At 35.6% G+C, this 15066-nt stretch overlaps 1 protein-coding gene across 1 annotated transcript; it reads left to right on the plus strand.

Annotated features, from left to right (window-relative positions):
- Positions 1–11904: 11904 nt before the first annotated feature.
- On the plus strand, positions 11905–13277 carry LOC130738114 (heavy metal-associated isoprenylated plant protein 39-like). Its single transcript, XM_057590019.1, has 3 exons — positions 11905–12067; positions 12506–12581; positions 12687–13277. The coding sequence occupies exons 1-3, from the start codon at positions 12062–12064 to the stop codon at positions 13004–13006; spliced, it is 402 nt and encodes a 133-aa protein (XP_057446002.1). The 5' UTR covers positions 11905–12061; the 3' UTR covers positions 13007–13277.
- The last annotated feature ends 1789 nt before the right edge of the window (positions 13278–15066 follow it).

Raw genomic sequence — 15066 nt, forward strand, 5'->3', positions numbered from 1 at the left:
TGATGCATTTGTTATAGAAAAAAAATACAAAACCAAATTGCAAACCACGCAAGAGCTTACATTGCACATGTGAGATGGACAAAACAGATTGAGAGGAACAATGAAATAATGTTTAGGTAGTAGTAAACAATTGACATACCAAAAAAAAGGTGAGCAGCATACATGCAAGTTCATAAAACCCGGATAAGAGTTAATAATCTTTTCATACTAAGCAATCAGAATGTGTGAAGGCTATAATAAATTTCTTCCCTTACCTAAGATTGGGATGAGAAGTGATGTCCATAGAGCTCAGCAAAGTCCCTATCCTCATTATATGAACCCAGTACTGTTCATTATGCTACCAATCTTATATACTAACTCCATTCCACTTCAGATCAAGAATTTCAGTAACAAAATGGAGACGAAAAGGAGAATGAACCACATGCTGGAAAAGTTACTTATTTGCATCAGATTCATAATTCTAAGATCCAAAATCAACACAAATCAGTAGCTATAAATTTATCTGCAAGAAATGAGATAGCAAGAGCAAAGGTCATAAATTGGTGAATGAAAATAAGGAAATTTTATATGATTCATTCTCCTTACCCACATTCCCTTTCCATTCAGGTCATTAATTGTGTTAATGCTTGCTTCCCACTAAGCAAAAGCTCAAGTATCAGTTATGAAGCCAAACTAAATATAACTTATGAGTTATGAAGATGCAACTATGAGTACAACTAATACCCATGGATGTGAGAGGTATAAGGATGCAGTTCCCGGACCATAACCCCAAGCATTCTTGAGCCAAATAGGAAACTGCCTGAAAATCAAATAGAATAATACCTTTAGTTAAGCAAATTTAGAATTTAACCCATGTACTAATTGAAAAAAAACTTCCACTATTCATATAGTAAAGCAAAATAAAGGAGACTTTAGCCATGTCTAAAAGCTATTTAGACTTGACAGCAAAAAAACTATTAATTCATAAGAAAAATAGCAAAATCTGGAATTGAAAGCAATCATATGAATAAGTATCTTACCTAAATCTCATTTCTTTAACTGTGATCCTGGGTCAAATTTGTTGGATGTCTCTTCTTCTGAAATAGTTTCTCTGCCTTCATGATACTGACATTGTAGATGAAGTTTTGGCAGCCAAAACTGGCAGGCAATGATGCAATTAAATAAACTTGAAATGGGAAGGATAAAAACATGTAAGTCTCATATCAATTGGTCGATTACGTACATTTAGAATAAGGGTTGCATAAGAGGAAGCATCACATCATTAGTTTATTTAAGAGATATGGAAGCATCACAGAAACCACCAACAAATACTAAAGCATATATGAAATTAAACAAAACAATCACAAAATAGGGAGCAATGAACAAATTAAGAGAAAAAAAAAGGCCATGACTTTTAGAAATTGAATCAAAACTACCAAATATAAGTCAATCAATTCAGCAACAAAATATAACCTTTAGGAAGCGAAGCATAAACATTGATGTCAAACACTTACACAATTATCAGCACCACATAAAGTAAGGTGCATACTCGAGTGATCTTCCTCATTTTACCTCCATGCCAACCGGTTCACAGTAGAGGCATGTAGAGGAGGAGATGGCTGATGCGGTATTAGTAAGGAGTAATTTAGGTAAATCTTAGATAATTAAGGCAAATCTTTTAAGATTTTAATATTTTATGAAAAAGTATCTCAGATTTAAAATTAACTTAAAAAATCAGTTTCAAGATTTGTTATGGAAATAAATTTTAGGTGAAGACAAAGTTTATTTTTACAGTAATAATTAATTTTTTTTATTGAATTTTCGGATTTTTATTTACTTAAGGATTTTATGAGTTTTTATTAATTAATTTTTAAGATTTTTTATTTAATTTTTAGTTTTTTATTAAATCTTAGATAATTAGGGCAAATATTTTAAAATTTTAAAATTTTATGAAAAAAAAAATTCAGATTTAAAATTACCTATAAAAAATCGGTTACAATATTTGTGGGACTAAATTAAAGATAGATAAAAACTACCAAAATCTAGCAAATCACAACATAAGAGAATCTATCAAATGGAATGACACGTGAAATTATTTTTTATGAGAATTTTGACACGTGAGATTTTTTTTAGAGTATTAATTAATTTAAAATAAAAATAAACAACCTAAATCCTAATTAATTTATACTCTAAAAATAACTCTAAAATAAAATAAAACATTTCCTGAAATTAACATTAAATAAATAATAATATAAATTAAAATAAAATCAAGAAAAATAAACAACATAAATCCTAATCAAATCTAAACTTTAAAAAGGTAATGAATAAAAATAGATAAAAACTAAAAAAATCTAGCAAATCACAATAGAAACTCATAAAATCCTGAATTAATTAAAAATCCGAAAATTCAATAAAAATACCATAAAAATTAATTAATACTCTAAAAATAAATAATAAGATAAATCAAGATAAAATCATGAAATAAACAACCTAAATCTTAATCAAATCTAAAATTTTAAAAGGTGCGAAGTAAATATAGATAAAAACTATCAAAATTTAGCAAATCTCAATAGAAACTCATAAAATCCTGAATTAATTAAAAATCCGAAAATTCAATAAAAATACCATAAAAATTAATTAATACTCTAAAACTAAATCAAAAATAAATTAAAAATGAATTTTTTTGATGAGAATTAACCAGAGAACGACACGTGGAATTTTTTTTATGAGAATTAACGTGAAAATGACACGTCACTAAGAATTAACGTGAGAATGACACGTCACTAAATCAGCCTGATAGGAGTTCTTCTTTTCTAATATATATTGATATATAACTTTGCATGTTTAATATTTGATTGAGGATAAAAAATTGAACTCAATTGAACATTATGCATAGAAACCGTTTATTATTGCTAACTTCATGAAATAATCACTTATATATATTTAAGTTCTTTGAGTATGCTTTAAAAAAAAACAGAAATCTAGTTATATCATTAAGGTATTTCAAGTGTGTTTGTTTAGATTAAAAAATAATGATTTTTGACTATAACTTTTTATTATTATTAGAGATTTTCAGAAAATCATAAGTTGACTCGTGTTTGACTACTCTAATTAAAATCACTTTTTTTATCTCCTCTCATATATCATAATAGATTTTCATGATAACCGAAGGTAGATTTTTCAAATAAAAGCTGAAACAAACATTAAAGTGATTATTTGATTATAAAAGTGATTTTTTTATTAAAAAAGTGATTTTTTGATTAAAAATTGATTATTCTAAAATAAGTTGAATCAAACGCACTCCCATTGACTCGTTTATCATTGCTTAAGAAAAAGTGATTTTACTTTTGAAAAAATAATTGATTTTATTTTAAGTGATTTTTTTTGTAAAGCAGAAATTTATTTAACTTTGTCTACAAATATAATAAGTGTCTTTCACTTTAGAAGTGATTTTAAACTGTTTAGATACAAAATATTTCAAACATAAACTATGGACATTTTTTACTGTGTAAAAGTTTTAAGAGTGTTTTGTTCTGTTTCCTTATGTTCCACCCTTTTCCAGAGAACTAAAGTGTCCCGTTCCTGAAGACTTTTGTCTTGTTCCTTCCATGTTAAAAACATGACAAAGACAGAACGAAACATTTAAGTCATGTTTTGTTCTCTTCCGAGCAGGATACCAAACGCTACCTACGGGAACATATTTGAATATAGATACTAGGGTTGTCCAGCATGAACCGTACCCGGTAAAACTTAGTCAATTTGTGTCAATTCAGTCCAGTTGGGCCGACTCACAAGTCCAGCAGCCAGCAGGTGACATAAACCGGTTTTTTAGGTTTGTTTCGGTCGGTTTCGGTTTGGGCTTGAGCCCGACCGAACTGACCGAAGTAACATTAATAAAAAAACCAACCCAGCCTAATCAACCCATACCCACTCTCAACCCTCCACCTTAGGTCTAAACATTCACTTCATCAAACCCTAGTAGACCCAGCAGACGTCACAAACCTTTACTTCTCTTCCTCCCCACCGCGAGCCACCACCACGCGCAGCCACCATTCATCATTCCTTCTCTTCCTCTCTGATCCTCGTGTTCCAACATGCAACACCACCACCTCATCCTCCTTCTCTGAGAAAATCCACTCAGATCAAAAGAAAATCCACTGCGTCAGATGTCCACCGTCATGGACTTTTAAAAAGCTTCGGTCATGTGCTCGAAATCTTATCCTTGCCTTCGATCTGCTCAACTACGAGTTCATCCTCCTATGTGCCTCCATCCACCATGTCATCTGTGGAAGTTTTTTTTATTTTTCTGTTGTGATTTCACAAATACGATTGTATTTTGTAATTTATGTGTTATGATGTACTTGGATCTAAAATATATTGAAAATTTGTATTGTATTAGTTCTCCCTTCTCTCTTGTCATCAATTTTTTTTTTGAATCTTTTTCCTAGATCTCCAAATTGATGAACCCGCCCGAGGTAACCGATTAATGTTCGACCCGAACCAGAGTAACTCGCTGCCTAGCGGTGTACAATGGCGGCATAAGGGTTTGATCTTTTTTCACCTGACCAAAACTGATGATTGGGCCCGAACCCGCTAGAACTCTCCCATTGGAAAACCATAATAGATATGGGAGGAATTATCGGTTTCATTTATTGACGTTTTACTAACTCTTTTACCTTATTTTCTTTCATTTATCTTCTTTTTCTAATTACATCATTTATCATATTTCTCAATTTAACTATTCTATTTCTATCCATTTCCTTTTCTTTTTTTGAAAGGCCAAAGAACTTTCATATAACATAGCACAAGGGGTGCTAATACAAATAGAAAACATTATTGAGAATTAAAGATAAAAAAATTTCGTTATAAATCTTTTTTTGGCATTGTAAGAAGTGTTATGATTTTTTTTTTGTTACAAATGGAAATAAGAAACAAGAAAATAAAACTACGCAACTATATCCTGGCAAAGAAGAGGCACCACCGCCGATGGGGAAAACGCCAAACCTTCCAATTCCAATCATCAATGATCGCCAGTTTCGCCAAAGCATTTGCAACTGTATTCATCTCCCGTGGAATATGAACCACTGACACATTGCAATTCCTTGCTAACAAAGTTCTAATCAGCAAAATCACCTCCTTATGCCAATAGTTCTGCACATCACCGTTGTTTGTGAGAACATGTTGCACCTCAAGGAAATCCACGCAGGACACCACATTTCGCAGCTCGAGCTCCCAATTATGCAGCAATCCTTTATGAAGCGATGTTAACACTACCTTGAATGCATCTCCAGCACCCATCATTGTCGAGAAACCCGACACCCATCGCCCGTTTTCGTCGCGAATCACTCCCCATCCTCCCATTCGATTCATACCTCGCTGCCAGCTTCCATAGGTGTGGAGCATGGTGTGATCACCTCCATGTACCGCTATTGCAGTGCTCTGCGTCGTCCCAATTACCCACCGTTGGAACTCTACTACATCGATGACTATCTGTTGCAGAACCTCAGCGGGTTGCCATGGTTGCTGCTAAAAAATAAAGTTGTTTCTCCACTTCCATAAATTCCAGGCTATGGCATAGAATACGACATGTTGTTGTACCTGCAAGAGAGAAAACATCCATCTTCGAAACCGCAAAGTTGATGGTACGCTAGCCACTGCACCTCTGAACCTGCTCCATACCCATATCGCTCTTGGGCATTGTCGAAGGACATGCTCCATATAAAGGCGCACCACACCCGGTACAAGTCGACGACGGAGCAAGACGGATGGGATGTCTATTTCTATTTGTCGGAAGAGAATCTTTGCTTGCAAGCCAGAAGAACAATCGAACCCTCTCTGGTGCAGTTGCCTTACACACCAGCTTTCAAAATTTGCTTTCATAGTCACCATCATCATTTAGGAAATTATAAGCTGACACATCAGTATAGCACCCATTGCTGGCCTCCATCCATAGAATTTTGTCCTCCCCCTTCGGGACACCCAAAATTTCCTCTTTCACGCCGATAGGGAGCTGAGTATACAGTGCAGTAAGGTTTCATCTTCCCTCTCGCCATACATCTGCTACTGCCAAAGCCGTATCTGAGATATTTACAAATGGTACCCGACACGCAAATAGACCTGTTCCGAGCCCATTTGAGTACCAAAAGGAAGACGCAACAGCCCCTAGTTTTGCACAAAACCCATGAGCCACTGCATCTCTGGCTTTCAACAACCCTCGCCACACATATGATGCTCCCAATCTCACTTTTTTTCGTCAAAATTGAATTTGAGTGAAGGTACTTATGCCCTATAACATGCACCCACAGCTTGTCCTTTTCATTTATCATTTGACGAACTAATTTTCCCAACAACGCCTCATTGTTCCGTCTTGCACACTGAATCCCTAACCCTCCTTTCGCTCTGGGTTGGGTCAAGTCTTTCCATGCTACAAGATGCCAACTTCTAGTATCCCCTCTTTTCCCCCACAAACATCTACGCAATAATTTTTCCACATGTTCACAAATGGAATTAGGAAGCCAAAGTGATTTCATTGCATGCACAAGTAAAGAGGTGAGAACCGATTTTTCCAAGCACACCTTCCCTGCCTTGTTAAGGAGATTTTTCTTCCAAGATGCAAGTCTCATAGTCACCTTATCAATGAGAGGAGCAATGTGTTCCTTAGTGACTCTTCCCTTGAGAAATGGAAGACCATGATACTTCCCAAGATTGCTATCTCTTGAGATACAAGCAATCGTAGAAAGTTCTTGTTGTTTCCTTTGGTCCACTGCTTTAGAGAAGAACATTCTTGACTTTTAAAGATTTACCCTCATCCCGGACGCTTCACAAAATGCTATCAATGTGTGGCTGATCATCCACAATTGTTCCGCAAAACAGTAGCACATCGTCCGCAAAAAACAGGTGTGAGATTCCAATCCTATTCTTCGTAACCCTGACCGATTTCCAAGTCCCAGCCGCCACCAATTTCATAATCTTAATAGCTAGACGTTCCATACAAAGAACAAAAAAATATGCAGAGAGTGGATCTCCGAAGCGAAACCCGCTTTGGGGAGTGAATGGTGGTAATTTAGATCCATTCCAAAGAACTGAGATCCTAGGGCATCGAACACCCCACACGATGAGGTCAACGATTCTCGGAGGGAACCCAAAGTCATAAAGCGTCGCACGAAGGAAGTCCTAATTCACCTTATCATAGGCCTTCTCGAGGTTGATCTTGATCGCCACTAGACCACCTCCCTTCTTTTACGTGTGGATAGTGTGCATCACCTCTTGCGCAAGAATGATATTATCCCTTGTGTCGCTCCCTAGGATGAAGCTACCCTATAGTGGATGCACTAGCTCTTGGAGGAGAGGCCTGAATCTGTTCACCAACACCTTCGTAATCACCTTATAGGAGACGTTACAAAGGCTTACAGGTCTCATGTCCTTAAGGCGAACTGATTTTTCGAGTTTGGGAATAAGAACAAGGAGTGTCTCCAATAAATTCTGATCTCCTTCTCCATTCTGGAATGCTGAGTCCACCATCTGATGAATATCCTCTCCCAAAATGTGCCAGTACTATTTATAGAAGAAAGCATGAAACCCATGGGTTTCAGAAGTGTTGTGAATAATTAACGTCTTACTTAAATTTAATATTTAAAATAAAAATAAGAGACTTATCATGGTATTAGCCCAATGTAATTATTTCTTTTATCTTTTTTGCGTCACTAAAATAAAAAGATAAAAGAAACCGCTCTCCCTAAAAAAACGTAGTAGAGAGGAAAGATTGTCCGTAGTCACCTCACCCTCCTTAGGATCTCGTATTCACGTAGGGTTCTCCCTTATTTGGGAAGGCTTCTCATTTTAATGGTAGGTATTTTTTTCCATATGTAGTGGTTTTTGGTCCACCTTAGGTGGTTTGACTATGAAAATAAGTGACTATTTTCTCCTTTATAGTCTTGGTTTTCTCTCTTCTTCTTCTTCTTTTGTGGCCATAATCGATTTTCTCCACCTTTGCAACATATTCCTCCATCTTGGCTGCCTACGCCTCTGTCTCATCCGCTACCATCCCCTACCATCCCCTCTATTGCCATCACGATCTCCTTCTCCCTCTTGTCTTCTTGTTGGACTGGTTTGGGCGCCTCGCTCCAAATCTAGCAGTTCAACCTGGCACATAACTAAAACTGTGGGTAATATACTAACGGTTTTGTGTAGTTACTAACAACATTTGGTCATAAGTAAGATTACTTTTCTAACGGTTTTGAGTAGTTACCGACAACATCTGGTCATAAGTAAATTTACTTTTCTAACAGCTTAGAGTAGTTACCGACAACATTTGGTTATCGAGATTATGCGTTTTCTTTTATATTAGTGAGTGGTTACAAGCCTAAAACTTACATGGGATGAGAAAGTTAAGCCCCTTACAAGTTGAGGGATCAAGTCAGAAATTCCTCTCTAATGCTCTCTCGTCGAGCGAGAAAACATCTCGTTGAGCTAAGGACAATAACGATAAAACCATGCACGATTTTCATGCTTTGAAGAGGAAATCCAACTTTCCTTGTCCACCATAAATCAATATCCCACACCTAGGAAAAACCTAGAAATCAAGAATTCTACCTATAAATCATGAACAAAGCACTAAATTTATACATTACTAAAGAGATAGAACCACACACAACAATGATGTTTCAAGGGTTATATTGTTACCTTAGTCCTCTTGAGCAAGAGGTCGGGAAAGTCCCCATGCTCTAATTACTCCATGGAAGTTTTTCCCTTGTTATTTCTTCTCTCCATTCTCTCATTTTTCTTTATGTTTCTTTTCCTCTCAAAACCCTAATGAAGGTTTCCCTCTTCTCTCTCTTTCTTTTCCTTTTATATTATCTTTCCTCCTTCTCTTAATTTAACACAAGTTTTTCTTTGGATCAAATCATTGCACATGAGTCCTGCGTTCATACTTTTCAATATTGCATTTCCATCCCATACTTTAGGGTTTTCCATCGGATGGTTACAATCGGTTTCAAACCAAGGTCGTTGGTTCTTTGGGGTTGAAAAATACCAAACCAGCAACCCGCCACTTACCGTTCACTAGCGACAGGTGGTTTGGGTTCGGTTTTTCCAGACGGCGAATTTGTCGGGTCGTTTAGCATCTAGTCGAGAGTGAAAATATCAGAGAAAAAAAATCCAAAGGAAAGGGAATAGAAGGAAAAAGATGCAATGTTTTCACTCAAATTCCATATTCCAAAACAACAGATGAACAATAACTCAAAATATAACCAAATCAAAGAGGAACCTCAAAAAAAATAACCTATCATTTGAAATAACCCCAATTGCATGTAGTAACTAGAACCAGAGGAAGAGGTGAATCCAATACCAGAACCGTCTCTTCAACCGCCATGATGAGAACTCCTCAGCCGTGAAGAAATCTCCTCCTCTTCAGGAGGAGATGAAGCTTCCACACGCGGACATGCGACAATGAGAGAGAAAGGGCGATGACGACGTTGGTGGTGCGCGGCGTCGATGGTGGTCAGTGAAGACAAAGAAAGAGAATGGAAGAGCAGGGAATCAGGGGATCTTCCTGTGGAGAGGTCCGGAGGAAAGGTTCATGGTGTGACTGCACTAGGGTTTTGATAAGTTTGACTCTTTGAATGAGAAAGAAGTGATAGAAGCTAGGGTTAATGGATGTTAGAGTTTAGTGCTTGATGGCAATTAATATGAGATCCTCCTTTTTTTATTTCTTTCTTATGGTCACTCTTTTTTTCCCATGGTTGGTCATCTAATGAATCATAACTAGGTCGAAGCCCATAAACTTAATATGAACAAAATAAGTCATGACATTAAACTTCATCCTCTTCACTCTTCCTCCTCACTCTCCCTCTCCCTCAGACTCAATCTTTCATCTTCTTCACTCTCCCCTCTCCTCTTCTTCGCTCTCACTCAACTTCATTATCTTCTCCTTCATTTTCTCTTCTTTTGTTAATTCTTCCAATTTTTTTTCCGAGATTTAGTTTTTTTGGGTTTTAGAACCCGGAAGACCAAAATGGGTTCCGGGAATTAGATTCCATAATATTTAATGTTGTAATTCAGTGCTTTCCGGGTTTTAGAATCCGGAAGTAAAAAATAGTTTACGGGATTTAGATCCCATAATATTTAATGTTGCAATTGAGTGTTTTTCCGGGTCTTAGAACCCGGAAACTCAAAAATAACTTCCGGAAATTAGATCCCGAAATATATAATGTTGTAATTTTGAATTTTCTGGGTTTTAGAACCCGGAACACTATTTTTCAACGCAGGTTGAGTTGGGGTTTACAATTCCCGAAAGTTTCGGGGATTTAAAACCCGGGAGAATCTATGCATGATTTCCGCGATATAAACTCCTGAAATGGAGCTGGACATGGTTTTTGGGATATGAAATTAGGGATGTGAAAATAGTCACACAGCTTGTGGCTATATCAAACTGTTAGAAATTGCGCAATTACTGGCTGTCAAAAAATTGTGTCTCTATTGTTTGTCCAACTTTTGGGAGTCTTAATAGTGGGACTGTTTTCCTGTACTAAGTCGTCGAGTGAGAAGCAAACAGGAGCCTTCAGGCATGTTTGATCAGGTCAAGGTCTCGATAGCAAAATATGAAAAGGGCCCCTAACGCGGTTTTAGGAAGGACGGGAGAAAGAATAAAAAATATGAACGAAACTTCCACACAGTTGCACTTCGAGTCAAAATCACACACACCTTAATTTCTACTTCTGGAATTTTCTTCAGCTTAGGTACTGTTTTACTTAATTTGAATTTACATCGTACCAGCACTCTAGTAAAAACCTTCCTTGTCCGCTAAATATATTATACCTTGTATGTTTATTTTCATATATAAGTAATAATACAAATTCAAATAAAAGTTTCTTTTTGAAGTAAGTTAAATATTATTTAAAGCTATTTTTCAAAGAAAAATAAGAAATAAGTTAAATCAGAACAATCTTATTTAGCATCCTGATTGATAGCTCAAGTGGTGATAGCTGGTAGATATGAGTTTGGGAGGAGGAGAGTCAGGAATCAACCCCGGAAGGTTGTAGTTTATTTTTTCCGATGAAAAAAAAATCTTATTTAAAGTTAAGATAAGATATGTATATAATTAATTTTTCGTAAAATTAAATAATATATATTAAAAATATTCAAAATAAATTTTAAAAATGTTAAAAATCCTTTTGAAAAATAAATTATTCTTGAGCACATCATCTGATCATGCTTGCTCATTAGCCGCATGATTGTGTTTATGAGAGAGCTTGTCAGATGTGGTTTTTTCATACGTAAATGTTAGTTATTAGTAATTAATGTTAGTAAATTAGTCATTCTCATGGTTCGAACACTATACATTTACCTTTCATCACACCCAACCCTTATGTTCCTATCTCTTACCACTTGAGTTATCCTACGAGAACATGTGGTTGATTGGTAAAAAGTTGAGTCTTGTCTCTCGGAAAAAATTATTTTACAATAGTCCCCTGAATTTTTGAAATAGCCATGTTTGATTCCTTGACACGAACTAAATGAAAATATGATGGCTTTTAATATAATTTTGATCACAGAAAATTACTAAAAATGTATTACTCCAAAATTCATAGCATATTTAATATTTTATTTAATATTAAAAAATGATGTTACTTGGCAGGTTGAGAGATATTCAAACAAATGCATGAGTTATAATTCGTTATGACACATCACTTCTTGAAGTTATTATAAAAATTACATATTTTCATTGCACATGTAACAATCAATCCATAAAGTTTTTATAAAGTAGTTACCTAAAGTTAAGACTTGATAAAATGGCTTTTGGGGCCTAGCACGGCTGCGTAATTATGCTGACCAAGTGACCAAAGCAAAGATCACAAATTGGGTCTTGACTTCAGTTGACTATTTCTCTATTCTACATTGCATATTATTCAACCTTGGGAGTATTATAAAACCTTGGGCGAGTAGCTCAACACTTCAGCTTAGAACCATCTCTTACCCCTCTCTCTCTCTCTCTCTCTCTCTCTCTCAAACTCCCTCATAATCTCCCAACTCCTTCCATTGGCCTTCCTTAGCAAGTAGCAACCTTACCCAGCTTCAAATCAATATGAAGGTAAGAATTTGTGCCCTCTCAAGGTTCCTCTCCTTAAGAATTGGATTAACCATATAGATTCATTCAACCTATTTCTGAAAGTTTTTCAATTTTGCTCTGTTTCCTTGCTTGCCTTTTCCAACTATCAATTTTGTTTTCTTTATTTTAGTTAACTACTCTATGATACTTGAAATTTGACAATTGAGATGCAATTCTAATTTCCAAATTACAACCTGGGCTTTTTTTTTTATTCTCATTAATATTCAATGGAGATAACATGTTTGAATTGATTTCTTTGTTCTCAGAATCAATTCTGCTTCCCAAAGCTACTCACATATGTGTTTTCCTAAAATTAATTTTGGTTTCAGAATCAAGATTTTCAAATATATGTTATTTTCTTTCTTAATATTGACTATAATTGTAGGGTACTAAAAGCTCTTTGATTTTGTTCTGTAACAGAAAGTAGTGTTGAAGGTGGAACTTTATGATGACAAAATCAAGAAAAAAGCTATGAAAGCAGTCTCTGGCCTTTCAGGTATGGAATTTTAATATCTAATCATCAATTTCAAACCCTTGTAAAGTTTTCATTTTGATGCTTAGGAAGTTCAATAATTAATGATTTGGTGTTTTTCTTTCTCAGGTGTTGAGTCAGTCTCTGTGGACATGAAGGACCAAAAAATGACCTTAATTGGAGACATCGACCCTGTTAAGGTAGTGGGCAAGTTGAGAAAACTGTGTCATGCTGACATTCTTTCAGTTGGACCTGCCAAAGAGGAGAAGAAGGATGAAAAGAAGAAAGAAGAGGGAAAGAAGCCAGTAGAAAAGAAAAAGGATCCAAAGGAAGAAATGGCTGAAATTGTCAGGGCCTATGAAAACTATTATAGTCAAATGAGACAGCCAAATCCATATTACTATTACAGAACTGTGGAAGAGGATCCTAATGGCTGTGTTATCTGCTAAAGTCTTGTTGTTTGAAAGAAAATAAATCAGAGCAAGAAGAGCTTTGGTTCATTTGGATTTTCCCTTTTTTCTTCTTTTATTTGTTAGTTTTAGGATTTTAGTTCAGAGAAAGAAAAAAAAAAGTTGTCTGTAGGCTGAGGAAAGGTGATCTGTAAATTATTTTGTGGGATAGCAATATTTTAAATTTTGTCGGTCTTCATAATATACAATGTATTCAAAGTTCTGGTTGTGTTATCTTTCAAATAACAATTGAGAAATTGGTTTAATTTCATTGAGGTGTAAAATTCTTAATCTGTTATTGGTATTGTCAGACAGAGCACAAGTGAAATAGTTATACTTTAGCCGTAAAAGATTAGCGTTAACCACAACATCAAAGGTAGCTTCGGTTCAACCAACACTAATTGGTGCCGGCTCACCGTTCATCAGCAAAATAGCATCATCCTCAATCAAGGGTAAATTTTACACTTAAATTGGTGTTCATTCATCATCTATTAGCGTTGGTGAAAGTTCATGCTAATATCATCAAAATTAATACAAGTATGAAAAACCCCTAATTTAAATTCGTCCTGGCCCATTTAATATGGTCATGAGTTAGCGTCAAATATGTCTATATAAGCTCTCTTAAACCCTAACCCTCTCTCACTTTCACCGTCACCATCACCATCCTGCGCTGTTGCCGTTGCCTTGCTCCCGCCACCCGACAGAACCAATCCCTCTTACCACCACCACTGACAACACTCCAATTGCCTCACCCTTCAACCATTCCCAGGCTGCTCTCATACCCCTACTCACATGAAAAAGAAAGAACTGACTTAGGTTAACAAGAGTTCTAAAGATACTTGGGTAAGAAAAATTAAATATTCATTGGATTCCTTATAATATATTGCATACAATTATAACATTAACTTTTATATGTGTTGAGTGTGGCTCATGGATAATGTCAAGTGGGAAAGGACGAGGTTGCGATATCCCTATATATGTTCGTAACACTGTAACCCTAGGGGTATTCTGAATCCTAATCAATAAACGGATGATGTGCTAAACTGCAAGCGTACAGTTTCTCCCGGGATTTTAATTTATCGAACCTCAAGGATTGTGATTGTTTACTTCTATTGTTACCAAATTCTCGTTGTAAAGACGGAAAGAGAAAGTAAAAGGGGGGTTTTGGTTGGTTGATAGTACGAAGTAACAAGACAATGCAGAAAAAGACAATTATTGATTTGAAATTACTTAGAGAAAAGCGCACCGAGGAATTGATTTCGTTCACCCTTCGCTATGTTTCTACCCGCTTCAATTATATATGAAATTAGTTAAATTTGTTTATGGAGCTAAGCTTATTTGTTTACTTGCTAATCCCTTAGTCAAGCACCCCTTCTTGTTAATTAGTGATAGCTAATTCCTAAGTACTAATCCTAATTAACTAGAGATTCATTTTCATGTTCATGCAAATACAAATAAATTGTTACCCTTATCCCTAAGGCGTAGAGACCCTTATTCAATTTCTTCCTAGATCTCTATCACCTACCAACTTCCCAATTGTGCAAACGATAGCATGAAACCCTTTCGCGATTGGATTCAATAAAAATAAAGAAGAAATTCATGAACTAATATGAACATTCATATATAACTGAAACATATCAAAACATAGTCTAGAGAAAACTACATCAAATCCCCATTACAAAGGAGGATTAGTTCCTCATAGTCAAAGGGAACAATTCAAGAAAAGAGAAACAAAGCATTCAAATCGTCATAGAAACCTGAATGAATCTTAAAGAACTCAAAGCTCTGCCTCCAAAAGTCTCAAAAGTGGTTCCACATGAAAAGATAAAAAACAATTAGGTTAAAATTGAGTTATAACCTTCCCGGCGGAATTTGGCGCATTTGCGCCAGGAAACACAAAAAATTGCATGAAAATTCGAGAAAAAATAACACAACACGGCAATTGCGCGAAATCAAGAAGGAATTGTGCGAATTTTCGCACAAAAATTCCAACAGCCACAACACTCAAGCATTTGCGCGAGAAACAAGCTGAATTTGCACGAATTTCATGCCAAAATCTC

This window comes from Lotus japonicus, chromosome 2 (genome assembly GCF_012489685.1).
Source record: "Lotus japonicus ecotype B-129 chromosome 2, LjGifu_v1.2".
Lineage (NCBI taxonomy): Eukaryota > Viridiplantae > Streptophyta > Magnoliopsida > Fabales > Fabaceae > Lotus > Lotus japonicus.

Coding starts and splice junctions, on each gene's coding strand:
- LOC130738114 (XM_057590019.1), top strand. Junction 12,582..12,686: donor AGCAGTCTCTGGCCTTTCAG/GTATGGAATTTT, acceptor TTTCTTTCTCAG/GTGTTGAGTCAGTCTCTGTG.